At 46.3% G+C, this 27,516-nt stretch overlaps 1 protein-coding gene across 1 annotated transcript in view; it reads left to right on the top strand.

Moving 5' to 3' along the window:
- The window catches only part of LOC134358130 (tubulin polyglutamylase ttll6-like), a 51,942-nt gene that overhangs the window by 8,121 nt on the left and 16,305 nt on the right, over positions 1 to 27,516 (top strand). The window contains exons 6-11 of the mRNA XM_063070116.1: positions 491 to 647; positions 1,439 to 1,582; positions 5,719 to 5,804; positions 7,289 to 7,508; positions 17,029 to 17,210; positions 26,152 to 26,340. Coding sequence (XP_062926186.1) covers positions 491 to 647; positions 1,439 to 1,582; positions 5,719 to 5,804; positions 7,289 to 7,508; positions 17,029 to 17,210; positions 26,152 to 26,340 — 978 coding nt within the window. The remainder of the gene's footprint in view (positions 1 to 490; positions 648 to 1,438; positions 1,583 to 5,718; positions 5,805 to 7,288; positions 7,509 to 17,028; positions 17,211 to 26,151; positions 26,341 to 27,516) is intronic.

The following is a 27,516-nucleotide window of genomic DNA, read 5'->3' as shown; positions in this document are numbered from 1 at the left end:
AGCATGGTGTAGAGTCTAACATCCACACAAATGCATGTGAAATGCTGGTTAGAAACTGTTCAACAACAGTCTCCTGTTCTTATTAAACGGCATAGTGTGCAAATAAACGATAGGAATCCCAACTATTTTCTTGACTAGTTGATGTTCTTTAAGAGTTGTCCAGATAAACGGCTGTCCTGATTTAACCAATGGCCCAATTAACTGTAAACCACCGTATTGATCACCAGTTTTGGGAGCTGTTCCTGCTGACCATTAACCAATCACAATATGGCTCTTCTTGGGGGCAATGTTAAATTTCTTTGGAGCACCCGGTAAATGGGTCAGAGATATAGGTGGATTTGCACGATTCACTTCAGGAGAACTGATCGTTGTTTGACTGAACTGGTGTTTGACCCTCCTGGTTAGTACTCGTCACATTTAATTGTGACCTACATTGATATTTAGATGTTTGTCACATGATCTTTGTACATTCTCTTTATATTCTGCACAGTTTTGGCGATTTTCAGGCCTACTGCAGGACGAGGAAGCCCAAGACGTATATATGTAAACCAGACTGTGGATGTCAGGGCCGGGGGATTTTCATTACCAGGAATCTAAAGGAGATTAAACATGGGGACCGAATGATCTGCCAACATTACATCTCCAAGGTATCACGTTGCAGTTATAGCATAAAAGTAGGTCAGAAAAAGAGTGAATAAACATTTTACTTCCACTTCCACCCCACAAACCTCCACACTCTCAACTTTCCTCTGTCGGTACTTAGTAATGAAATCTTTTAAATAACATAATGCCGAAGTTTTCTACAATTAGAAGCCAGGAAAGAGGATTAAGGTGTACAGGTTTATTTCAAGAGCTATTAATGATGCCAATGCCATGGGCCAATGACTTCCTACAGTGCTGTGTGATTCTGTGATCCTACCTATTACAAATATTAATTTCATGTCTCTATTCCAATAATGAATTATTCAAAATTCATTTTATTTCAATTTGGTCGTTTATTATTCCTCCTTTGGACAAAATTGGAATCACTTTTCTTTCCAGCTTACTCTTCTCCTTGTCCCGCTGATGCAGTTTGGCCACTAGACCAAGACACAACACTCAATGAACAGAGCAACACACACACAAAATGCTGGACGAACTCAGCAGGTCAGGTAGCATTTTTAGAAATGTAGAAGGATCTCAGCCTGAAACATCGATTGTTGATTTCCATGGGTGTTGCCTGACCTGCTGAGTTCCTCCTACATTTTGTGTGCATTGCTGTGGATTTCCAGCATCTGTAGAATCTCTTGTTTACTGTTTATTTTACTATTTCTGCAGGGCAGAAGTAGTTTCGCTGTCATTTAAGCAAAGTCTGTTATTATCTGCTGTAGGGATGATTGACACCAGATTTGCACTGTTAATCACACTCTTAATAAAGTTTCTGTTGTTTCATTCACAGCCTTTCCTCATTGATGGTTTCAAATTTGACCTCCGTGTCTATGTCTTGGTCACATCCTGTGACCCCTTTCGGATTTATATTTATAACGAAGGTCTGGCAAGGTTTGCAACAAGCAAGTACATCGAGCCCTCTAGCAGTAACTTGGTAACTTGATTTCTGCCTTCATCATATTATGTCAAAGCATAATTTCTTTACTCGGAGTTTTGCTTGCGTCCAAGCCCCTTGTCACAGTAAAATGACATTGCAGGGGAAAATAGAAAATTCCTTTATTTTTCTGTGCCTTTCATTTTTCAATCAACTTATCACTGCTTTAAGATAGAAAATGTGCGGGCATAATGTGTCTGGCAACCTCCCACAAATACCAAACAGCACCTTCGGCCAAGAAGGGGAAAATGACCAAGGCACAAGATATTTCCTCTGCAATACACACAAAATGCTGGAGGAATTCAACGGGTCAGGTAGCATCTGTGGAAATTAATAAACAGTTGACATTTTGGGCTGGGACGCTTCATCAGTACTAGAAAGGAAGGGAGAAAGTGCCAGAATAAGAAGGTGGGGGGAGGGAAAGAAGGTCAAACTAGAAAGTGATGGGTGAATCCAGTTTGGGGGGGGGGAAGAAGCTGGGAAGTGATGGGTAGGAAAGGCAAAGGGTTGGCAAGGAAGGAATCTGATAGGAGAGGAAAGTGGACTATGGGAGAAAGGTAGGAGGAGGGACACTGGGGGAGGTGATAGGCAAGTGAGGAGAAAAGGTAAGAAGCTTGAGTGGGGAATTGAAGAAGAGAGAAGTGGGAGGGGAAAAAGAATTACTGGAAGTTGGAGTAATCAGTGTTTATGCCATCAGGTTGAAGGTGCAGACGGAATTGGAAGTGCTGCTCCTCCACCATGAGAGTGGCCTCATCATGGCAGTAAAGGAGGCCATGGACCCACATGTCAGAATGGGAATGGGGACTGGAAATGAAATGGTTGGCTGCTGGGAAATTCCACTTGTCTCCCATGTTCTGCAGCTTTGTGGTTTAATGTATAGAGTGACACCTCCATCAGTGCAGTAGTTTGGAAGTTGTCACCTTGGAAGTGTGTCTTGGTGTGGGCCTAGTGGTGAGTTTGACATGTGGTAGAGACAACTACTTGAGATTTTCTTCTCAAGTTCGTTCAAATTTAATTGTCATCCGACTGTATACATGTATGCATCTAAATGAAATAGCGTTCCTTGAGGGTCAAGATGCAAAGCACAGTACATAGAGTCACACACAGCATGCAGCACATGTAGTTACGGTAGCACATACGGTCACAAAAGAATAATATTAACACAAGTCCCTGAGTGTCCTGGCCTGAAGATTGATAGTGCATGGAATGTTGTACTGGAGCCACGTCTCTGCAAGAACAAGTGCACAGCAGTTCCTCATTTTGTGCTGGGTCAGCTGCAGACAAATGCAATCCAGCCTGACTTTAAAAAAAATATTTGTTTAGAGATACAGTGGGAATAGGCCCTCTTAGCCCTTTGAGCCATGCCACCAGCAACCTCCAATTTAACCCTAGTCTAAACATGGAACAATTTACAATATCCAATTAACCTACTAACTGGTATGTGTTTGGACTGTGGGAGGAAACTGTAGCACCCAGGGGAAACCCACACATTCCACGGGGAGGACATACAAATTCCTTCCAGTTGGCACTGGGGTTGACACCCCGAGTTGTAATAGCATCGTGCTAATTGATGTGCTAACATGGCAACCCACAGAGCAAACACTGGAGAGCAGCATGGACAGGAAAGCTGGCCTGCAGGGGCTTTCCCCTAATCCTCTGTTCTCTCCCCGTCTGGGCTCCATTGCCTTTTTCTCATCTGGAAGATGGTAGATGTTACTGGGTAATTAGGCCACATGCTGTTGCTAGTTATCCCCCCTTATTACAATGTTTGGCCAACCAAAGATCTTAAATAATCCTGGAATTCTGCCAGGTTTTCATTTCTAACTCACTAATTTGTGCTGTCTATACTTTAGACCCCAAAAGCTTGGGAAGGTCTCTTTCAACTACTATCACTCCCTTAGTTCATAAATTGCATTACTTAAAGTAGTTCATGGCATATGGCTTAATGCTGATGCAGGTAACATATCAGTTCTTGTTCTCCTTGGTTTGAGTGCAGCATTTGATACTGTAGATCACAGCATTCTTGTAAAGCATCTCAATGGGACAATGGATAGGTCCTTCTGGTACCACCTTAAGCTGGCTTCAATCTTGTATAACAGGAAGAAAATGAAAATTCTTTGTTAGCTGTGGTGATTGTGTGTCTAAAATCCACGACACTGTGTTTGGTGTGCCACAAAGATCAATTCTTGGCCCATTGTTGTTCTCACTCTACATGCTCCCATTAGGTCAGATTATTTCAAAAGGCTGGGTGAATTACCACAGCTATGCAGACAACACATGACTGTATTTGTCTATTACGCCAGATGACCTTGAGGCTCTAAGCTGTGGTCTGGTATCTTGCGAGCATTACAGAATGGATGAACTCAAATTTCATTAACCTAATTAAGGGGGCAAAAAACAGAAATTTTGTTTATTGGTAGCAATAAAAAAAAGCATGAATCTTGGAAATAAACTTGATCACCCAGCCTTCCAGATCAAGCCAGGAGTAAAACAATTTAGGCATTGTTATTGACTCTGAGCTAAATTACAAATCACATATTAACCATATTATTAAGACTGTGTTCTTTCATTTAAGAAACATTGGAAGAGTTTGATTTCTTATAACATCTCAAGAAACAGAAAAATTGATACACACTTTTGTTTTTAGCCGATTAGACTACTGTAACACGCTCTTTTTAGGACTGCCTAAGAAAGCAGCTTGATCGAAATACAGTAGCAAGAATCTTTTAAAAAATTGAGCACATTTTATCAGTTTTAGTGTCATTACACTGGCTGCCTGTGTCCTTTAGGGTCAACTTTAAAATACTCTTAATTGTGTACTAGACTCTGTATAGTCTAGCTACTCCATATATTTTGGAGTGTCTATCCCCTTGCATCTCTAATCGTAATCTTATATCCATGAATACTGGTTTCTTAGTGTTCATACAGCCAAGGATATAAGAACTGGTGATGTGACATTTTGCTCTTATGTACCAAAAATCTGCAATTCTCTGCTGACTGAGATACGCCAGGCCAGTACTGTGGAATGTTTCAAAATATTTCTGAAAGTCTACTTTTTTAATTTGGCCTACTTATAGGATTACTTGGTGCCTGTTGATGTTGATTACATTTATATAATTAGATATATTTGATTACATTTTATTCTATATAATGTTTGTCTTATGAGTTTAAATTTTGTATCGTATTTTTGTGACTATATTAATTTAGCTTTACAATCTGTGTAAAGTACTTTTGAGCCTGCATCTTAAAGTATGAAAGGTGCTATATGTATAAATAAACTTATTGTTATTATTACTAATATTAGACAATGCATTCCAGATCTACAGACAAAGATCAGCAGTTGCTACACTAGAGACTCAGTAGGAACATAGACTTAGCATTTTGCATCGATAATAGCTTACACTTTTATAGTTTGAATGATCCATAGTTTAGTCATGGTGCCGTCAACAACACAATGAACAAGAATCAAAAGAGCTGGGAGCTATGATTCATTGGTGAAGGTGGCCAGAGATAATCTCATTAGGACAAAGAGGTCATTAAACTGAAACCTTGAGTCTTTTTTTCAATCTCCGCAAATGCTGTCTGATCTGACCAAATTCCAGGAATTTGTTTTTTTTTTCCGATTCCCAGCATCTGTAGTATCTGTAGCTTATTGATTTATAGATACCAGAGGTTATTTCATCACTCCTGATGAAGAGTCTCTGTCTAAAATGTTAATTATTTGTTCTCCTTCATAGATGCTGCCTGACCTGCTAAGTTCCTCCAGCATTTTGTGAGCGTTCCTCTAGATTTCCAGCATCTGCAGAATCTCTTGTTTTGAGAGATTATTTTAAACTGGGCATTGAAAGAGATGTTAGGATAAGTAACCTAAAGCATTGTTCATGGGTTTAAGGAGCTTCCTGGTGAGATGTAGGAGAGGGAAACCCTTAAGGAAGGAATTCAAAAGTCTGGGACCAATACAGCTGAAGACCCATTCACCAATGGCAAAGGTGTGTAAGAGACTGGAACTGGAGGTATCCAGACATCTCCAAGGGTTAATGGACTGGAGAAGGTTACAGTGTTTGTAAGGAATGTGAGCATGAAGGGTGCTTGTAAAATTCTTGTTTCAAATGATTGAAGTATGTTGTTGATGACAGGATGACATCTGTATGCACTTGACAAACTATGCTATCAACAGGCATAGCAAGAATTTCATCAGAGATGGCGACAGTGGCAGCAAAAGGTACTTAAATGGGTTGGGGAAAGAAATCTTAAAGTAGACCTTGTTCTCTTCACTATCAGTATCTCGCATCATTATTGAAAACACTGGTTAAGGTAACTGGGCAAGTCATTGAGGGAATGTGTGGCACCAGGTATCACTAATGACTGATTTAGACAGATCCCAAAACACTTGTGGGCAACTAGCATAACACTTCAAAGCACCAATAATCAGGGTATAATTCCTGCCATAGTCTGTAAGGAGTTTGTACCTTCTTGCCATGACCATGTGGGTTTCTTCCAGTTCAGTTCTACATTTCAAAGATGAACGGGTTAGTAAGTTGTGGGGATGCTATGTTGCCATTGGAATCATGGCAACATTTGTGGGCTGCCCCAGCACGTCCGTGGACTGTGTTGGTTGTTGACTCAATGAGACGTTTCACTGTAGTATGTTTCAGTGTAGATGTGACAAAAAAGATAACCTTTGTATCACTTGAGTACAAAGTTTTAGCATTATTAAAGGAACTTCTGATAAATCTTAGGGTATAAATATGATGTCATTGTTCTATTTTCCAGTAAACCAATACAAATACCAGTTGTAATGTTGGTGCAATATGTTTCTCAATCAATCATTCTTGTAATAGGAATTTGTATGACACCAGCAGTGAAGCCATGACAGTTTCACCCGGGTCACCTGGGACCATTTTATTCACCAATTGTAACATCTTCAAAATAATTCTCATTGGGAGCATAACTGGAGTCTTCTAGCTCATTATAAAGATTAATTTATTTGTCACATGTACATCATGATATACAGTGAAATGCATCATTTGTGTCAAAGCAAATCAGCAAGGATCACGCTGGGGGAAGAGTACACTTCCAGCTCCAACATAGCATGTCCACAGCTCACTAACCCTAACCTACGCATCTTTGGAGTGTGGGATGAAACAGGAGCACCTGAGGGAAAACCCATGCAATCACAGGGACAGCATACAAACTCCTTTTAGACAGCAGAGGGAATTGGCGATTGGCAATCGCTGGTGTTGTGATAGCATTACTCTAACTGTTATGTTACCTGCTGCCCCATATCAGATAGAATTAAAAACTGGTACTTCTTGTACCAGACAACTGACCTGCGATTCCAGTCATACACTTCTTCTGCAGCCCATCAACCCTGTTGAGGCATACACCATCATCAGCAGCTCACCAGAGTCCCCTGTCCTAGGCCATTCTTTCCAAGTTATCCCCATCTTCTTGGGTCCCTTCCTTGCCAGGAATGAGGTCTTTGGTGTTTCTGTAGCTCTGGGTTTTTACAGGATGGTATTGTTAGCCCCATGCCCAGCCCTCCTCCTTTCACATCCAGGCTTGGGACCATCCATGGAAAAGTTGCTCATACAGTTAGGTAATATCAAAAATATACCTATTGGTGCCTGATCTACAAGTTAATCATAGTGCAATCTTTATCCAGCTTTGTATTAATTCACCCATTCTGTGTTCTGTGTTGTACAGAAAATTGTCTTCACTTAATAAGTGGTTGACAGATCATGGACACAGCGTGACAAAGGTCTGGACGGACATTGAGGATGTCATTGTTAAAACTCTAATCTCTGCCTACCCGATCTTAAAGCACAATTACCGAACCTGTTTCTCCAACCATTTCTGCGCCTGCTTTGAGCTACTAGGGTTCGATATTTTGATGGACCATAATTTGAAACCGTGGCTCTTGGAGGTGGGTTGACAGCAAATTAACTGTGATAAGCGTGCACAAGCAATGTAAAGTCTAATCTTGAGGTGACTATTTTTGATTATATCAGATCAGAAATCAGACTTGTAGTAGAAAACAGGATCTGACCCCTTACCTCTTCTCCTTACCTGCCTATCACCTCCCCCAATGTCCCTCCTCCTTCCCTTCCTCTCATGGTCCACTCTCCTGTCAGATTCCTTCATCTTCCGTCCTTTTCCTTTTCCAACTATCACCTCCCAGCTTTTTACTTCATTCCCCCTCCCCCTCCATCACCTACCTGGCTTCATCTATCACCTTCTAGATTGTTCTCTTTCCTCTATCTTTCCCCCCTCACCACTTTCTTATTCTGGCATCTTCCCCCTTCCTTTCCAGTCCCGAGGAAGGGTCTTGGCCTGAAATATCGACCCTTTATTGCTCTTCATAGATGCTGCCTGACCTGGTGAGTTCCCCCAGCTTGTTGTGTGTGTTGCTCTGGATTTTCAGCATCAGTGGAACCTTGTGTGTTTAGGATTCTTCAGACATCCACAGAAGCTTATTGAACATACAGTTGTATTTCACCTGAATGCTGACGGTACTGCAGTGCAAGTCTGAGTCAAGTACAACAGAATTGTCACATGTGAGGAGCTTGTCTGGCATACTGTTCCTACAGATCAAATCGTTACCCAGTGCACTGAGGTGGAACAAGGTAAAACAATAACAATGGAGAGTAAAGTGAAACAGCTACAGAGAAAGTGCAGTGCAGGTAAACAGTAAGGTGCAAGATCATAACAAGATAGATTGTGAGGTCAAGAGTCCATCTTATCACACTAAGGAGTTATTTAAGTATTGTAATAGTGGGATAGAATCTTGTCTTGAGCCTGATGGTACTGTAGTGTAATATAATCGGTGGAAATGTACATAATTCACAACCACTGACATTGAGTTGGAGTTCACTTTAAGAGGCTGATCTGACATGATGGCATATTATGTGAAGTTCTGTTACTGGGTTTTATGTGTTCAGTGTTTAGAGTACAATAAATGTTATTACATTTTTAAAAAAATATATAAAATGCCTCATATTGTTTTATTTGTGAAAATCTACATTGGTGACCGTGATGGAATTGTCCTAGAGCAGAGTTATTACACGTCAGCCAACACAGTTGCTTCGAAACTGCCAGAGTTTTGGGAGCAAAACGGCGTTGCTTGGTTTGTACAATTCATGTTGCGAGAAATCACCGTTGACAACACCAAATTTTTCTATGGGGTAGCATCGCTCAGCAGCTCTGTGGCTATGAGAACGGTGAGTCTACCTGAACTTGATAAATACCGATTGCTGAAAACTCTCCTTGCCCGGCCTCCACAATGCTAAACTGTTGAAGCTGATGGACTACATGTTGTCTCTCCTGGGGAAATTGCCATCCTCATTTTATTTTTAAAGAACTCTTCATGCAACAAATGCCTGTGAAGTTTACTAATGCACCCATGATGGACTATAGGGAGCTTGCTAAAATGGCTGATAGTCTATACTCAGCCAGGCAGTGGTGCGGTATTCCTCCTCCTTTTCCTGCCTCGATAAGCCCAGTTAGAAGGCCCCCAACATGGCTGTGAAACAGACAACGCCAGGCTCGTTTTGGCACGAACGTGAGGAAGTGCCAACTGCCTTGCAGCTTTGACAGCACAAGTGCATCGGGACATCAGAGGCCGGTGCAGCTGCCAGATTCACCTACTCTTCATTACGGACACCCTTTCAGGACGACGCTTCCTGTGTGACACGGGTGCTCAAGCGAGTGTGCTGTAGGCATCGCCTACTGCTGAGAAGGCAAAGAGCGATGAGACCTCACTGGAAGCCGCCAACAGCAGCAGGCTGCAGACCTACGGGACACGACAGGTGATGCTCTGCTTTAGTGGGTGATATTACAGGTGGAACTTTGTCCTGGCTAAACTGGCTAGACCTCTGCTCAGTGCTGATTTCCTGTGTGCCTCAGGACTATTAGTTGACCTTAAGAACTGCCAGCTTATTGATGTCAAGGACTTTGGGTCGTCACTTCATTCCATGAGCTGCTGCACTTGTGCTCCCCCTGTACAGTGTGCTTAAAGGCTCTACCTTAATCAAGTGCTTGATTGATCAGTGGACACTCTGCTCATCAACACTGCCACGTACGTGCACTCTGCTCATCAACACTGCCACGTACGTGCACTCTGCTCGTCCACACTGCCACGTACGTGCACTCTGCTCGTCCACACTGCCACTTACGTGCACTCTGCTCGTCCACACTGCCACGTACGTGCACTCTGCTCATCCACACTGCCACTTACGTGCACTCTGCTCATCCACACTGCCACGTACGTGCACTCTGCTCGTCCACACTGCCACGTACGTGCACTCTGCTCATCCACACTGCCACGTACGTGCACTCTGCTCATCAACTGCCACGTACGTGCACTCTGCTCGTCCACACTGCCACGTACGTGCACTCTGCTCATCAACTGCCACGTACGTGCACTCTGCTCATCAACTGCCACGTACGTGCACTCTGCTCATCAACTGCCATGTACGTGCACTCTGCTTATCAACTGCCACGTACGTGCACTCTGCTCATCCACACTGCCACGTACGTGCACTCTGCTCATCAACTGCCACGTACGTGCACTCTGCTCATCAACTGCCATGTACGTGCACTCTGCTCATCCACGCTGCCGCGTACGTGCACTCTGCTCATCCACGCTGCCGCGTACGTGCACTCTGCTCATCCACGCTGCCGCGTACGTGCACTCTGCTCGTCCACACTGCCACTTACGTGCACTCTGCTCGTCCACACTGCCACGTACGTGCACTCTGCTCGTCCACACTGCCACGTACATGCACTCTGCTCATCAACTGCCACGTACGTGCACTCTGCTCATCCACACTGCCACGTACGTGCACTCTGCTCATCAACTGCCACGTACGTGCACTCTGCTCATCCACACTGCCGCGTACGTGCACTCTGCTCATCCACACTGCCGCGTACGTGCACTCTGCTCATCCACACTGCCGCGTACGTGCACTCTGCTCATCCACACTGCCGCGTACATGCACTCTGCTCATCCACGCTGCCGCGTACGTGCACTCTGTTCTGTCTCTTTGCATTTGACCTACTAAGGTGCAACACCTCACATTTGACCAGGTTAAACTCCAAATATTTTAAAATAATAGAGGGTGAAAATTGAAGTTACTAATGAAGGTGCCAATAGGCCTTAGAGAGATTCTCAGTCTTGGAAAGAATTTTTTTGGTTGTGTAAAATTTGGTTGAGTAGAAACAAGAGCCATGATTTATCTACGTTGTAGTACAAAGGGTGATCGTTGTTCAACCTAAGGTGTAATAAGTTTATTTAACGTATGCTAAGTCAATCAATCTTTTTTCAAAATGAAAACAGCACGTGCTGGATAATGATAAATAAGCACAGGAGATTCTGCATAGCTGCAAGTCCAGAACAACACACACAAAATGCTGAAGGAATTCAGCAGGTCAGGCTGCATTAATGGAGAGGAACAGCCAACGTTTCAGACTGAGAGCCTTCTCAGTAGGTCAGTCAGCATATATCGTGTGAGAAATAGACGTTAACATCCCAGATTAATGACATTTCAGCAAATCTTGGAAAACTAGTGAAATAAGCAGAGAAGAAGCAGGAGTGGAGAAAATTTTAAAAATACCTGTAATAGGATAGAGAGTGAGCACTGTTCCCTCTAAGGTGCATGGCTGCGCAGGAACTGAATGCTCCCACACACATAACCTTTGTTGCTACGCAGCTAGAAAAGGTTTATAAAACATGAATGATTTTCTTTGTTGTTATGTGTTTCATTATACTCTCCAATTAATAAATAAAATCAAAAGTGTGATTTTTTTTCAGTTTTTTCATTCTAAATATTCATTTATGCATATTACAACAAAAAAATAATTTGCTGCACTTTTTCAGGGCCTGTAAAAAATTTCCTGCTTATAGCAATGGTTGGTCCATGCAGCTGTAAAAAAAACCAGAGGGAATGTTGAGAGTGCGGTAGACTGAATGATGCAGATAATGTTGGTTCCAGTTGAGAGAGAGTTCTGTAGGCTTGATACTTGCTGTTTATCTGGGTAACTTACTGAAGGCCATCAATCCTACTGGGGCAATGGCAGCCAACAACAGCTTGTCACAGTCCTTTTGTTCGAGCCAGTCTTTCAAGTTGTCCCCCAGGTGTAGGCCATCTTAAGATTCTAACTCTCCCAGGATGAGGTTTTTGGAGCTTCTGTTGCCGTTTCTGTAGCTCTGGATTGTTATGGGATGGTATTCCTAGCTCCATGCTCTTTTCACAGCTGGGCTTGGGACCGTTCATGGTGGAATTAGTTCGTTTATCTGTCTGGTGGATGTTTTGAGCTGGGTGAGAATGGAGGAGAAAGGAAACAAAACAACACTGGAACTGTGGTGCTGATGAAGGGTTTCGGCATGAAACGTCGACTGGAGATGCTGCCTGGCCTGCTGCGTTCACCAGCAACTTTGATGTGTGTTACTGAAACTGTGAGATGCATCTCTGCAGAGGCTGGAAATCGGAGATGGAAGAGAATGCTGCAGATATCCAACAGGTCAGGCAGCATCTGTGGAGAGAGGAAGAACTTGCACAATGGGGATTTTTCATCAGAACTGGACAATTCTGACTATCTGAAGTTCATTGTAGAGTTTTTGGGCCTGGGGCATGCCTGGTTGAAACATGAGAAACTGTCAAACTTGCTCTGGACACAAACTTGCCGGAGGAACTCAACAGATCAGACCTGCTGAGCTCCTCCAGCATGTTGTGTGTGCTGCTCTGGATTTCCAGCATCTGTAGAACCTTGTGTTTAAAACTTAAATCAGGTTTTGTTGAAATAGAGTTGGAGGTCAAAAACCGGGATGTCAGAGTGGCAGTGGGATGGGGAATTGAAGTGGCAGGAATATCTGGGCTATTTAGGAGCAGAAACCTAGAAACATAGAAAACCCACAGCACAATATAGGCCCTTTGGTCCACAAAGCTGTGCCGAACATGTCCTTACCTGAGAAATTACCTAGGGTTACCCATAGCCCTCTGTCTTCTGAGTTCCATGTACCTGTCCAGGAGACTTAACAGATCCTATCGTATCTGCCTCCGCCACTGTCGCTGGCAGCCCATTCCACGCACTCACCACTCTCTGCGTACGTACAAACAAACAAACTTACCCCTGACATCTCCTCTGTATCTACTTCCAAGCACCTTAAATCTGTGCCCTCTTGTTTTAGCCATTTCAGCCCTGGGAAAATGCCTCTGACTATCCACATGATCAATGCCTCTTATCTATACACCTCTATCAGGTCACCTCTCATCCTCCGTTGCTCCAAGGAAAAAAGACCGAGTTCACGCAACCTATTCTCATAAGGGATACTCCCCGTTCCAGGTAACATCATTGTAAATCTCCTCTGCACCCTTTCTATGGTTTCCACATCCTTCCTGTAGTGAGGCGACCAGAACTGAGCACAGTACTCCAAGTGGGGTCTGACCAGGGTCCTATACAGCTGCAACATTACCTCTCGGCTCCTAAACTCAAGCTCACAATTGATGAAGGTTAATGCACAGTTTGCTTTCTTAACTATAGAGTCAACCTGCGCGGCACCCTTGAGTGTCCTGTGGACTCGGACCCCAAGATCCCTCTGATCCTCCACACTGCCAAGAGTCTTACCATTAATACTATATTCTCCCATCATATTTGACCTACCAAAGTGAACCACCTCACACTTATCTGGGTTGAACTCCATCTGCTACTTCCCAGCACAGTTTTGCATCCTATCAATGTCCTGCTGTAATCTCTGACAGCCCTCCACACTATCCACAACACCCCCAACCTTTGTGTCATCAGCAAATTTATTAACCCATCCTTCCACTTCTTTATCCAGGTCATTTATAAAAATCACGAAGAGAAGGAGTCCCAGAACAGACTCCTGATGCACACCACTGGTCACCAACCTCCATGCAGAATATGACCCATCTACAACCACTCTTTGCCTTCTGTGGGCAAGCCAATCCTGGATTCACAAAGCAATGTCCCCTTGGATCCCATGCCTCCTTACTTTCTCAATAAGCCTTGCATGGGGTACCTTGTTGAACGCCTTGCTAAAATCCATATACACTACATCAATGGCTCTACCTTCATCAAAGTGTTTAGTCACATCCTCAAAAAAATTCAATCAGGCTTGTAAGACATGATCTGCCTTTGACAAAGCCATGCCGACTATTCCTAATCTTATTATGCCTTTCCAAATGTTCATAAATCCTGCCTCTCAGGATCTTCTCCGTCAACTTACCAACCACTGAAATAAGACTCACTGGTCTATAATTTCCTGGATTATCTCAACATCCTTTCTTGAATAATGGAACAATATCTGCAACCCTCCAAACCTCTGTAACCTCTCCAGTCCCCATTGATGATGCAAAGATCATCGCCAGAGGCTCAGCAATCTCCTCTCTCATCTCCCACGGTAGCCTGAGGTACATCTCGTCTGGTTCCAGTGGCTTATCCAACTTGATGCTTTCCAAAAGCTCCTGCAAATCCTCTTTCTTAATATCTACGTGCTCAAGCTTTTCAGTCCGCTGTAAGTCATCCCTACAATCGCCGAGATCCTTTTCCATAGTGAATACTGAAGCAATATTAATTAAGTACCTTTGCTATCTCCTCTGGTTCCATACACACTTTTCCACTGTCACACTTGATTGGTCCTATTCTCACACATCTTATCCTCTTGCTCTTAACATACTTGGAGAATGCCTTGGGGTTTTCCCTAATCCTGTCCGCCAAGGCTTTCTCATGGCCCCTTCTGGCTCTCCCAATTTCTTTCTTGAGCTCCTTCCTGCTAGCCTTATAATCTTCTAGCTCTCTATCATTACCTAGCTTTTTGAACCTTTCGTAAGCTTTTCTTCTTGACTGGATTTACAACAGCCTTTGTACACCATGGTTCCTGTACCCTACCATAACTTCCTGTCTCATTCGAACATACCTATGCAGAACTCCACGCAAATATCCCCTGAACATTGGCCACATTTCTTCTGTACATTTCCCTGAGAGCATCTGTTTCCAATTAATGCTTCCAAGTTCCTACCTGATAGCCTCATATTTCCCCTTACTCCAATTAAACGCTTTCCTAAGGAGATAGAGTTGTGATCACTATCTCCAAAATGCTCTCCCACTGAGAGAACTGACACCTGATCAGGTCCATTTCCTAATACCAGATCAAGTACAGCCTCTCCTCTTGTAGGCTTATCTACATATTGTGTCAAGAAACCTTCTTGAACACACCTAACAAACTCTACCCCATCTAAATCTCTCGCTCTAGGGATATGCAAATTGATATTTGGGAAATTAAAATCTCCCACCATTAAAATCTCCCACCCAGCCCTGTTATTATTACATCTTTCCAGAATCTGTCTCCCTGTCTGCTCCTCGATGTCCCTGTTACTATTGGGTGGTCTATAAAAAACACTCAGTAGAGTTATTGACCCCAGAACTGCAAAGTGTTTACACTGTGGAAAACCAAATACATATTTGGTAAAAACCAAACACATAACAGATTAAAAAAAACAAATTCCTATTGGGTTAAAAAAATCAAATGCATATTTGGTTTTAAAAAATGCATATTGGGTAAAATCCAAACCAAATGCAGATTGGGTTAAAAAAGATAAAACCCAGACTATGGGCAGTTCACTAATCTGAAAGAAGTGGCAGTAAGTCACTGAGTTTGAATCACTGGATGTGGAAAGGTAAAGGGTAAAGGACAGGCATTGCATCCCGTGATGTTGCACAGAAAGGTGCCGTGACAAGGTGAAGGTGTGTGATGGAGATGATCGGATAAAGCAGGGGGTCATGGAAAAATGCCCTCTTTGGAGCGGAGGGGAGAGGAAGATGAGTCTGGTGGTCTTGTCGCCGATTAACTGGATTCTGAAAACTGGCACTCATTTCTCAATCACACTTTATTTACTTGTGCACACGGAGAACAGCTTGGCCCCTGTCACCCACACTGCACTGAACTCTGAACCAGAGAAATGCCCCTTTTATACAGAATTGACTAGGAGCTACAGATATTTACCATTCACAATACTGGTGTTAAAAGTCAAAAGAAACTACAAGCCAATAACCAATAATACTTTGAAGTTAGTAATTATCCCTTTGTGTGTTTTCCTTGAATCCTTCTGGTACATTCTTATCTTGTCTCAGTAAGCCAAATGACTCTGGCCCCCTTCTGTGAAAGAGAGCCTCTCTTACCTGGGCTGACTGTCTAACCCTCAACTTCCACACTGGCACCTTATTAAAATTAGCATAAAATATCTACGATTTTACGATTTAAGATAAGATTAGCATTATTTATCATACGTACATTGAAACATACAGTGAAATGCGTCGTTTGAGTCAAGCACCAACTCAGTCCAAGTATGTGCTGGGGGCAGCCGGCAAATATCACCGTGCTTTTGGTGCCATCATAGCATGTCCGTAAACTTACTAACCTTAACCCGTGTGTCTTTGGGTTGTGGGAGGACACTGGAACACCAGGAGTAAACCCACAGGGCCATGGAGGGAATGTAAAATTCCTTACAGACGGCAGTGGAAATTGAACCCGAATCGCTGACATGGTAAGCCATTGCAGCAACTGCTACACGCCTGTGTCGAGTCTGCAGGCTGATGGGTGGAAGGTGAGAGCAAGTGGAATCCTTGTTCTGGGTGTGAGGCAGTGAGAGCTGAAGTATTGGGAACAGAGATGATTGGAAGCACTGTTGACTATGATGGATGGGAAGCCATGGTTAAGGGAAAGTGCACACATTTCAATAGGATTGCAATTGACGAGGACTGGTATGGGAAATTTCAAATGTGTTCACAATGATCAGTCTATTAATTATGTAGGTTCCTTAAGGTGTTATAGCTGGGCAGGGTTAAACTCCCACTACCTAATAGATGCTCCCAATGGGATGTGTTTCAAATAGCTTTTGACAGCCAAGTCCAGTTCCTGGCTTAGTAGCTAAGTAACTCATGGAACTATTTCTTCTGACAGGAGAAGGGGCAAAGGTGGGTTACTGGCGCCTTAAAACCAGTTGCTTAGTGCAGATGGGGCTTGTCAGCCGTGGTTGGCAGCTCATCTAGTAGAAGGAAAAGTCTGATCTCAAATCTCCACTGCCTTGTGGCTATACCCACACATGGGGAAGGCTTCGGGTGTAAACCCCAAGGAAAAATCCAGAGTTGGAATCCCTAAGGCAGTCCTACGTTGAATTCAATGCTGTCTGGCAGCTCCTGTGATGCTGCTGGTTTCAAACTGTATCGGTCTCTGCCATTCCTTTTGATCCATCAGCTGTGTGGAGAGGGGGAGCCTGCCGCACGGGCAACAGCTTGCTCTCCGTAACATACTGCCCTGGCTTATGCATCATGTGAACAGCCAGGACACAGCACAGAGAGTTAACTCCGACCAACACGGGGCCTCAATTAATTATGTATCAATGCCATGCCTGTCTTTTGGTTTCCAGGTAAACCATTCCCCCAGTTTCACCACTGATTCCAGGCTGGACAGAGAGGTGAAGGATAATCTTCTGTATGATACAATTTGTCTGATAAACCTTGGAGCAAACAACAAGCAAAAGGTGACTGAGGAAGAGAGGCGCAGGGTGCAAGAGCGTCTGTGGCAGCGTCACTCCACTCGTGAATCAAGGTAGCAAATCTGGAGCCCAGTGGGACATGCCTTCTTTCACGCCCACAGCTTCTTTCAACAGTTGAGAGACTTAGGGGTCCAAGTCTTTAGTTCCCTGACAGTGGTAACATGGGTGGATACTGTGGTGAAGGAATATAGTATGCTTGCCTAAAGATGTGTACACTTGTCCACATATAAAGTAAGAGGTAGAATGTTAATTTTGAAGTAAATTTATTATCAAGGTACATATATATCACCATATACTACCCTGAGATTCATGTTCTTTCAGGCATTCACAGTAAATACAAAGAAACACAAGAGAATCATTGATAAAACTGCAGACAACAAAGTTGGACAAGCAACCCAATGTGCAAAAGACAACAAACTTTGCAAATAGAAAAAGAAAATATAATTAATAAATAATGACAACAAGAGTCCTTGAAAGTGCACCCATAGGCTGTGAAATCATTTCAGTGTTGAGTTGAGTGAAGTTATCCATGCTGTCTCAAGAGCCTGATGGTTGCAGGGTAATGAGAACATAAGAAATAGAAGCAGGAGTAGACTACTTGGCCTGTCGAGCATGCTCTGCCATTCAATAAGATCAAGGCTGATCTGGCCATGGACTCATCTCCACCTACCTGCCTTTTCCCCATAACTCTTAATTCCCCTACTATGCAAAAATCGATCCAACCTTGTCTTAAATATATTTACTGAGGGAGCCTCCACTGCTTCACTGGGCAGAGAATTCCAGATTCACTACTCTCTAGGAAAAGTAGTTCCTTGCCATCCCTGTCCTAAATCTACTCCCCCAAATCTTGAGGCTAGTTCTAGTTTCTAGTTTCACCTACCAGTGGAAACAACTTTCCTGCCTCTATTTTATCTATCCCTTTCATAATTTTATACATTTCTATAAGATCTCCTCTCATTCTTCTGATTTCCAGTGTGTACAGCCCCAGACGACTCAATCTCTCCTCATAGTCTAAACCCCTTCATCTCTGGAATCAACCTAGTGAACCTCCTCTACACCGCCTTCAAAGCCAGTATATCCTTCCTCAAGTAAGGAGACCAGAACTGCACGCAGTACTCTAGGTGTGGCTTCACCAGTACTCTATACAGTTGCAGCATAACCTCCCTGCTCTTAAATGCAATCCCTCTAGGCCAACATTCTTTTTGTCTTCTTGATAGCCTGCTGCACCTGCAAACCAACCTTTTGTGATTCATGCACGAGCACTCCCAAGTCCCTCTGCACAGCAGCGTGCTGCAATCTTTTGCCATTTAAGTAAAAATCTGTTCTTTCAATTTTCCTTCCAAAGTGGATGGCTTCGCATTTATCAACATTGTTCTCCATCTGCCAGACCCTGGCCCACTCACTTAACCTAACTATATCTCTATGCAGACTCTCCTTATCTTGTAATAACTGTTCCTGAACCTAAGGATCTTGAATCTCCTTCCTGATGGCAGCAGCCATCATGTCACATTGCAACTTCACCAAACGTTGTTTAGGCCACACTTGGAGTATTTTGAAAAGATGTGACTTCTGTGGAGAGAGCGCAGAGGAGATTCACAGAAGATTGCCTGAACTGAAGGATGGTAGTTACGGGGTAAAATTGGATAGGCTGGATTGTTTTCCCAGGAGCAAAGGTAACTGATGTACCTGACAGAAGATTATGTGAGGCAGAGATAGTATTGGTGGACAAAATCTTTTTTCCATAGTTTTAAGGTGAGAGGCAGGAGATTTGGAGAGAATCTTGCAGGTAAGTTTTTACGTGGTGGCTGATTTCTTGAACGCACTACTGAAGGAGGTGGTGGAATCTGATGCCATCCCTGTATTTAAGAACATAGAACAGTAGAGCACAGTACAGATCCTTCAGTTCACAATGTTGTGCTGACCTTTTCACCTACTCTAACCCCTCCCTCCCACCCTTCTCGTCCTACGTTTTTCTTTCAACCATTTGCCAAAGTCCATAGTTCCCTGAAAGTAGCAAAACAAGTGGATAGGGTGGTGAAGGTGTATGGCATGCTTGCCTTCGTAGCTCAGGGCATAGAGTGTAAGAGCTGAAATGTTCTGTTTAGGCCTCACGGTGTATTGCAGTCACCACACTAGAGCACACGTTTAAGGGACGTTTAGACAGCAAGATATAGGAAATGACCGTATGTAGGTAAATAGGGTTTATGTTGCTGAGCAAAGAAGATTGGATCTAGAGAGCCAGACCCTGTTTCTGTGCTGTATAACACTCTGATACTCCACTGGTGATAGATACTTTGGCTGTAAGCTCTGATATTTCTGAGCGTTTCCTCTTTGCTCCTTGCTTGTTGGCTGACCTGAAACCCCATGAAGAAATGTGAAATAAAATTTGATTTGGGATGTTTTGTAGTTTCAACGTCCAAAATGCCTTCCAACCACAAATTTTGAATTATAATTACTTCCGTAATGTACATTGTTTGCGAGCCAGCTAGTCCAGGTCTTTCATAGTCCAGTATCTTTAGTCAAACACTGACCCTCACCCTGGAGGCGAAGTGTCCTGGGAAGGAATTCTAATTGTGTTTGCAATATTTGGGAACCAACAAGGTGAGATTAAAGGATTGAAAGATTAGGTTTATTTGTCACATGAACAACAAACCATACAGTGATATGTATTGTTTGCATCAACAACCACCACAGACAGAGGGTGTGGTGGGGGCAGCCTGCAAGTGTCACCATGCTTCTGGTGCCAATGTAGCATGCCCACAACTCACCAACCCCAACCCGTACATCTGGGAGGAAACTGGAGCACCTGGATGAAACCCACACGGTCACGGGAAGAACTCCTTACATACAGCAGTGAGAATTGAATCCCAATCAGTGATCGCTGGCACTGTGCTACCATGCCACCACTTTCCTCTGCTATGCACGCGGTACCATGGAACATGGAACATGGCTGTCTCATGTGGAACTCTTTGCAGAAGTTGAGAGGAGAGAGTTAGGAGAGAGGATTGGCAAGGTGTTGTTTATAACAGAAATTACAGAGAGTTTGGGTGGCAGCTAATACGCCTTCTCATTGGTGTATTGTGCTTGAACCACTGGACCAGCCGCTGATTCTGAGTTAAAACCGTACATGCTACATTTTACTTTACATACAAATCACAATGCAAGAATTAAAATCCTGCGGTAGCTTTCCTGACCAGATACTCACGAATCAGTTGACTGGATGACACAGTAAATGGGTCATTGGTTTTAATTTTATTCACAGATTCTTTATGTTCCTCGCCTCCTACCCTAAAGGTATATCAAGAGCAGCAACTGTGTGCATTTTGCCATTTACACACACCCTCCCATCCTCTCCCACTCTACCCTTTAGTGGAAGACAAACATCAATAATTAAGAGATTTTGCAGATGCTGGAAATCCAGAGCAACACACACAAAATGTTGAAGGAACTTAGCAGGTTGGGCAGGATCTATGGAAAGGAACAAACGGTCAACGTTTCAGGAGGAGACCCTTCCATCAGGACTGGAACTGATGGGGGAAGGGGGAGGTGATAGGTGAGACCATGTGAGGGGGAAATTGGTGGGTGGGGGTGGATGAAGTGAGAAACTGGGAGGTGATAGGTGGAGGAGGTTGAAGAAGGAAACTGATGGGACAGGAGAGTGGACCATGGGAGAAAGGGAAGGAGGCACCAGAGGAAAGCACGTGAAGTCACAGTTTATTTTTTTTATTTAGCGATACAGCGTGGAGTTGGCCCTTCTGGCCCTTCGAGTCACGTGGCCAGCAACCCTACGACCTGATTAACTCTGGCCTAATCACAGGACAATTCACAATGACCAATTAACCTACCCAGTATGTCTTTGGACTGTGGGAAGAAACGAGAACACTTGGGGAATACGCACAGATTCCACAGGGAGGACGTACAGAGACTCCTTGCAGAACGGCGCTGGAATTGAACTCCAAACTCTAGCCCGAGCTGTAATAGCGTCACACTAACCACCGTGATACTGTGGCACCTTCTTATAGAACAGTACTGTCAAAAGTCTTGGTTACAGTATATGTATATAGCTAGGGTGCTTAAGATTTTTGAACAGTACTGTAGTAATTTTCTTTATTGCAATGTATTGCTGCAAAAGAGAAGAAAATTCTTGACATATATGAGTGATGGTAAAACTGATTCTGATATGAGAAGGGGGCAGGAAGAGGCGAATCATGGTTGGGGAGAGGTGACGGAATGGGAAACACCAGAGAGACATTCTGTAAACCAATTGTTTGGAATCAAATGACCTTGCCTGGTGTCTCAGGGCTGGGTGTGTCTGCACCCGTGCCACCCTGGCACTCCTCCCCTACCACCTGTCCCACATCCCTCCCGCGGCACTCCTCCTCGACCACCTGTCCCACGTCCCTCCCGCGGCACTCCTCCCCTACCACCTGTCCCACGTCCCTCCCACGGCACTCCACCTCTACCACCTGTCCCACGTCCCTCCAGCGGCACTCCTCCCCTACCACCTGTCCCACATCCCTCCTGCGGCACTCCTCCCCTACCACCCGTCCCACGTCCCTCCCGTGGCACTCCTCCCCTACCACCCGTCCCACGTCCCTCTCGCGGCACTCCTCCCCTACCACCTGTCCCACGTCCCTCCCACGGCACTCCACCTCTACCACCTGTCCCACGTCCCTCCAGCGGCACTCCTCCCCTACCACCCGTCCCACGTCCCTCCCGTGGCACTCCTCCCCTACCACCCGTCCCACGTCCCTCTCGCGGCACTCCTCCCCTACCACCCGTCCCACGTCCCTCTCGCGGCACTCCTCCCCTACCACCTGTCCCACGTCCCTCCCGCGGCACTCCTCCTCGACCACCTGTCCCACGTCCCTCCCGCGGCACTCCTCCCCTACCACCAGTCCCACATCCCTCACGCGGCACTCCACCCCTACCACCTGTCCCACGTCCCTCCCGCGGCACTCCTCCCCTACCACCTGTCCCACGTCCCTCCCGCGGCACTCCTCCCCTACCACCTGTCCCACGTCCCTCACGCGGCACTCCTCCTCTACCACCAGTCCCACATCCCTCACGCGGCACTCCTCCTCTACCACCTGTCCCACATCCCTCTCGCGGCACTCCTCCCCTACCACCCGTCCCACGTCCCTCCAGCGGCACTCCTCCCCTACCACCCGTCCCACGTCCCTCCCGCGGCACTCCTCCCCTACCACCTGTCCCACGTCCCTCTCGCGGCACTCCTCCTCTACCACCTGTCCCACGTCCCTCCCGCGGCACTCCACCTCTACCACCTGTCCCACGTCCCTCCCGCGGCACTCCTCCCCTACCACCTGTCCCACGTCCCTCTCGCGGCACTCCTCCTCTACCACCCGTCCCACGTCCCTCCCGCGGCACTCCTCCCCTACCACCCGTCCCACGTCCCTCCCGCGGCACTCCTCCCCTACCACCCGTCCCACATCCCTCCCGCGGCACTCCTCCTCTACCACCTGTCCCACGTCCCTCCCGCGGCACTCCACCTCTACCACCTGTCCCACGTCCCTCCTCTACCACCTGTCCCACATCCCTCCCGCGGCACTCCTCCTCTACCACCTGTCCCACGTCCCTCCCGCGGCACTCCTCCTCTACCACCCGTCCCACGTCCCTCCCGCGGCACTCCTCCCCTACCACCCGTCCCACATCCCTCCCGCGGCACTCCTCCCCTACCACCCGTCCCACGTCCCTCTCGCGGCACTCCTCCCCTACCACCTGTCCCACATCCCTCCCGCGGCACTCCTCCTCTACCACCTGTCCCACGTCCCTCTCGCGGCACTCCTCCCCTACCACCCGTCCCACGTCCCTCCCGCGGCACTCCTCCCCTACCACCCGTCCCACGTCCCTCTCGCGGCACTCCTCCCCTACCACCTGTCCCACATCCCTCCCACGGCACTCCTCCCCTACCACCCGTCCCACATCCCTCCCGCGGCACCCCTCCTCTACCACCTGTCCCACGTCCCTCCCGCGGCACTCCTCCCCTACCACCTGTCCCACGTCCCTCCCGCGGCACTCCTCCCCTACCACCTGTCCCACGTCCCTCACGCGGCACTCCTCCCCTACCACCTGTCCCACGTCCCTCACGCGGCACTCCTCCCCTACCACCTGTCCCACGTCCCTCCCCTACCACCTGTCCCACATCCCTCCCGCGGCACTCCTCCCCTACCACCTGTCCCACGTCCCTCTCGCGGCACTCCTCCCCTACCACCTGTCCCACGTCCCTCTCGCGGCACTCCTCCCCTACCACCTGTCCCACGTCCCTCACGCGGCACTCCTCCCCTACCACCAGTCCCACATCCCTCACGCGGCACTCCTCCTCTACCACCTGTCCCACATCCCTCCCGCGGCACTCCTCCCCTACCACCTGTCCCACATCCCTCCTGCGGCACTCCTCCCCTACCACCTGTCCCACGTCCCTCTCGCGGCACTCCTCCTCTACCACCTGTCCCACGTCCCTCTCGCGGCACTCCTCCTCTACCACCTGTCCCACGTCCCTCCCGCGGCACTCCTCCCCTACCACCTGTCCCACGTCCCTCTCGCGGCACTCCTCCTCTACCACCTGTCCCACGTCCCTCTCGCGGCACTCCTCCTCTACCACCTGTCCCACGTCCCTCCCGCGGCACTCCTCCCCTACCACCTGTCCCACGTCCCTCCTGCGGCACTCCTCCTCTACCACCCGTCCCACGTCCCTCCCGCGGCACTCCTCCCCTACCACCCGTCCCACGTCCCTCCCGCGGCACTCCTCCCCTACCACCTGTCCCACGTCCCTCCCGCGGCACTCCTCCCCTACCACCTGTCCCACGTCCCTCCCGCGGCACTCCTCCCCTACCACCTGTCCCACGTCCCTCCCGCGGCACTCCTCCCCTACCACCTGTCCCACGTCCCTCTCGCGGCACTCCTCCTCTACCACCTGTCCCACGTCCCTCCCGCGGCACTCCTCCCCTACCACCTGTCCCACATCCCTCTCGCGGCACTCCTCCTCTACCACCTGTCCCACGTCCCTCTCGCGGCACTCCTCCTCTACCACCTGTCCCACGTCCCTCCCTCGGCACTCCTCCCCTACCACCTGCCCCACGTCCCTCCTGCGGCACTCCTCCTCTACCACCCGTCCCACGTCCCTCCCGCGGCACTCCTCCCCTACCACCCGTCCCACGTCCCTCCCGCGGCACTCCTCCCCTACCACCTGTCCCACATCCCTCCCGCGGCACTCCTCCCCTACCACCTGTCCCACGTCCCTCCCGCGGCACTCCTCCCCTACCACCTGTCCCACGTCCCTCCCGCGGCACTCCTCCCCTACCACCTGTCCCACGTCCCTCCCGCGGCACTCCTCCCCTACCACCCGTCCCACGTCCCTCCCGCGGCACTCCTCCTCTACCACCCGTCCCACGTCCCTCCCGCGGCACTCCTCCCCTACCACCTGTCCCACGTCCCTCCAGCGGCACTCCTCCCCTACCACCTGTCCCACGTCCCTCCCGCGGCACTCCTCCCCTACCACCTGTCCCACGTCCCTCCCGCGGCACTCCTCCTCTACCACCCGTCCCACGTCCCTCCCGCGGCACTCCTCCTCGACCACCTGTCCCACATCCCTCCTGTGGCACTCTGCCTGCATCATCCCAAACATCTTTTGCTCCTGCCAGATTTACAAACCCACTCTCTGCTGCATGTTGACAAATACAGTACTGTGCAAAAGTCTTAGGCACTTAAGCTGTACGTATGTGCCTAAGACTTTTACACAGTGAAGATAGTTCATCTTCAATGCACAAAATCATTCTTTACAAACAGTTGGACTACAGCTATCTTCAACATTACAGAAATGTACAAAGTGATGGGAAGAATTTTTATGGCTATTTCAAAAAGAAAAACATTGAGTGTTGGTCCCATAGAAAGTAACACTGGAAATTAGTAATGGAATAATAGAAATGAGTTGGCAGGTGAAGTAAACAGATGATATGATATTATGCTTCACTGTGGAGGTTATTTACCCCTGTTGTCTTTGCTATAACAACAGGGGAAATTACACATTGCCGGAATTTAAATTCCATATATTAAAGAAGGGTGCAATAGATTGGAAAATAGCAAAGGCAGCAGGGGAAATGACCCTCCATAGTGAAGAGTGATATAGAATGTATGGAGAGGAATAAACAGTCGATGTTTCAGGCCAAGACCCTTCCTCAGGTCTGGAAAGGAAGGGGGAAGAAGAAACATTAAAATTTGTTATTCAGTGTTATCTGAGCTTCTACTTTCCAGTTAGTGTGTGATGGTAGGCTGTTCAGTGATTTGTGGTCAATGTATAAACAATGCTGCTGAATCAAGAGAAGGAACCCTGAACCATTTTATCATCCCAGAGGCATTAAAGCCAATTGTACCTTCATTTATGCTGTTAACCAATTATACATTGTTCAGTAGATTACCTTGTAACCTGTCCATGTAAAGATTCGAGATTGTTTAATATTGTTCTTCAGTACACGAGTGTAAAGGAAAACAAAATGATTGTTACTCTCGATGTAGCATAAAAACACACAATAAAAATAATTTTAAAAACACAATAATTAACATGATTGAAGTCTCCTGCAATTATGAAGAGACTGTACGGATGCTGTTTTGTAGAGAACTGATGATATTATAAAGCTCTCCCAGTGTGTCCTAGATGTTAGCACTCGGGAGGCGGGTGCGGATGAGGGGAAAAGACAGTGATAATGAAACACTTTAAAAATAGTGCAATGAGCTGTTGTGTTTAAGAAAGAGTTTATCTTGGTTTTGGGGTGGGGGGGGTGGGTAATGAGACGAAAAGGTCTTAATACGGCCAAGTAGAAATAGTGTAAATGGCTGAAATTGTCGACATGTTAGCGATGGTTGCAAGACAATGCTGTTTGACTCTGTGACTATAACAAATATTTCAAAGCCTTGCTGGAGTTGGTGAGAAAGCTGTCTTTTCCTTGTCTCCTCACTTAACATCTGTTACCTCCACAGACGGGAGCAGTACGAAAACCAGCAGTCAGCCTGGCTCCAACAGGTGGAAAAGTATGAGAAGGAACACCTGGGAGGTTTCCGTTTGATTTATCCGCTGTCAGACTCCAAGAAATATGATGACTTTTTTAATCAAAGTGGATCGCTTTTTCAGGAGACAGTGGCTTCCAGAGCAAGGGAAGAATGTGCCAGGTACTCCCAGCTCCCTAACCCTAATGCGAGGGCAAGACCAATTGTGAGCATACAACAGGAATTCTGCAGATGCTGGAAATACAAGCAACACACATCAAAGTTGCTGGTGAACGCAGCAGGCCAGGCAGCATCTCTAGGAAGAGGTACAGTCGACGTTTCAGGCCGAGACCCTTCGTCAGGACTAACTGAAGGAAGAGTAACTGAAGCTCTTCCTTCAGTTAGTCCTGAGGAAGGGTCTCGGCCTGAAACGTCGACTGCACCTCTTCCTAGAGATGCTGCCTGACCAATTGTGGGCATGGAGGCATTTGGGTTAATTGTTGATAATAGCTGGAAATATGGAGGGGTTTAGTTCTTGCTTGGCAACAATAACGTTATTTATTTGTATTTAATTTTAATTGAAGTACTATAACTTCTGGGCATTGGCTACAGATGTTTAATAATTAATACAAAGACTCTCCAACCCAGTAGCCTTACAGGGTTTAGCGGTCTTCATCATTGCTACCCAGCCAAGTACAGATACTTATCCAGTCCACAGATTCTCTAGAAATGGCTTATTTTCTTTATTATAATGCCCATCAAATTAAACATCTATATGTGAAATTTGGTACCAGTGCCATTTATAGGACAAAATACTTCTTGTAACTAATAAAAATATCTGCGGATCTTGGAAATCTGAAATAAAAACTGAAAATGCTGGAAATATTTAACCGGTCAGGGCAACATCGCTGGTGAGAGAACCAGAGAGAACACCTCAGGCTGATAAACTTTCATCAATACTGCCCTTTCTGCTTGTTCCTTTGGCTCTCTTACTCTGTTCTCCCTCTGGAGTGGTTCCTTTCGTCCACAGTGTCACTGAGCTGTCTGTTCAACTGTGAAGCAAGATCCTAGAGCCCAGTCCTGCCCTTGAACGATATCTGTGGAGGTCCATATTTCCATACATAGGATCAGAAGCAGGCATCTTGGTTGTACTTTTAATCATAATCTCCAATTGTCAATTTTAACTCAAAGTCGAAGTAAATTGATTATCCAAGTACACATATGTCACCATGAACTACCTTGAGATTCATTTTCTTGTGGGCATTTACAGGAAAATAAAGAAATACAATATAATTTATGAAAAAACTATACATAAAGATTGACAAACAAGTAATGTGCAAAAAAAAAGTCAAATTGTGC

The sequence above is a fragment of the Mobula hypostoma genome, chromosome 18 (genome assembly GCF_963921235.1).
Source record: "Mobula hypostoma chromosome 18, sMobHyp1.1, whole genome shotgun sequence".
NCBI classification, from domain to species: domain Eukaryota; kingdom Metazoa; phylum Chordata; class Chondrichthyes; order Myliobatiformes; family Myliobatidae; genus Mobula; species Mobula hypostoma.
This window is presented reverse-complemented; position numbering and strand designations above follow the sequence as displayed.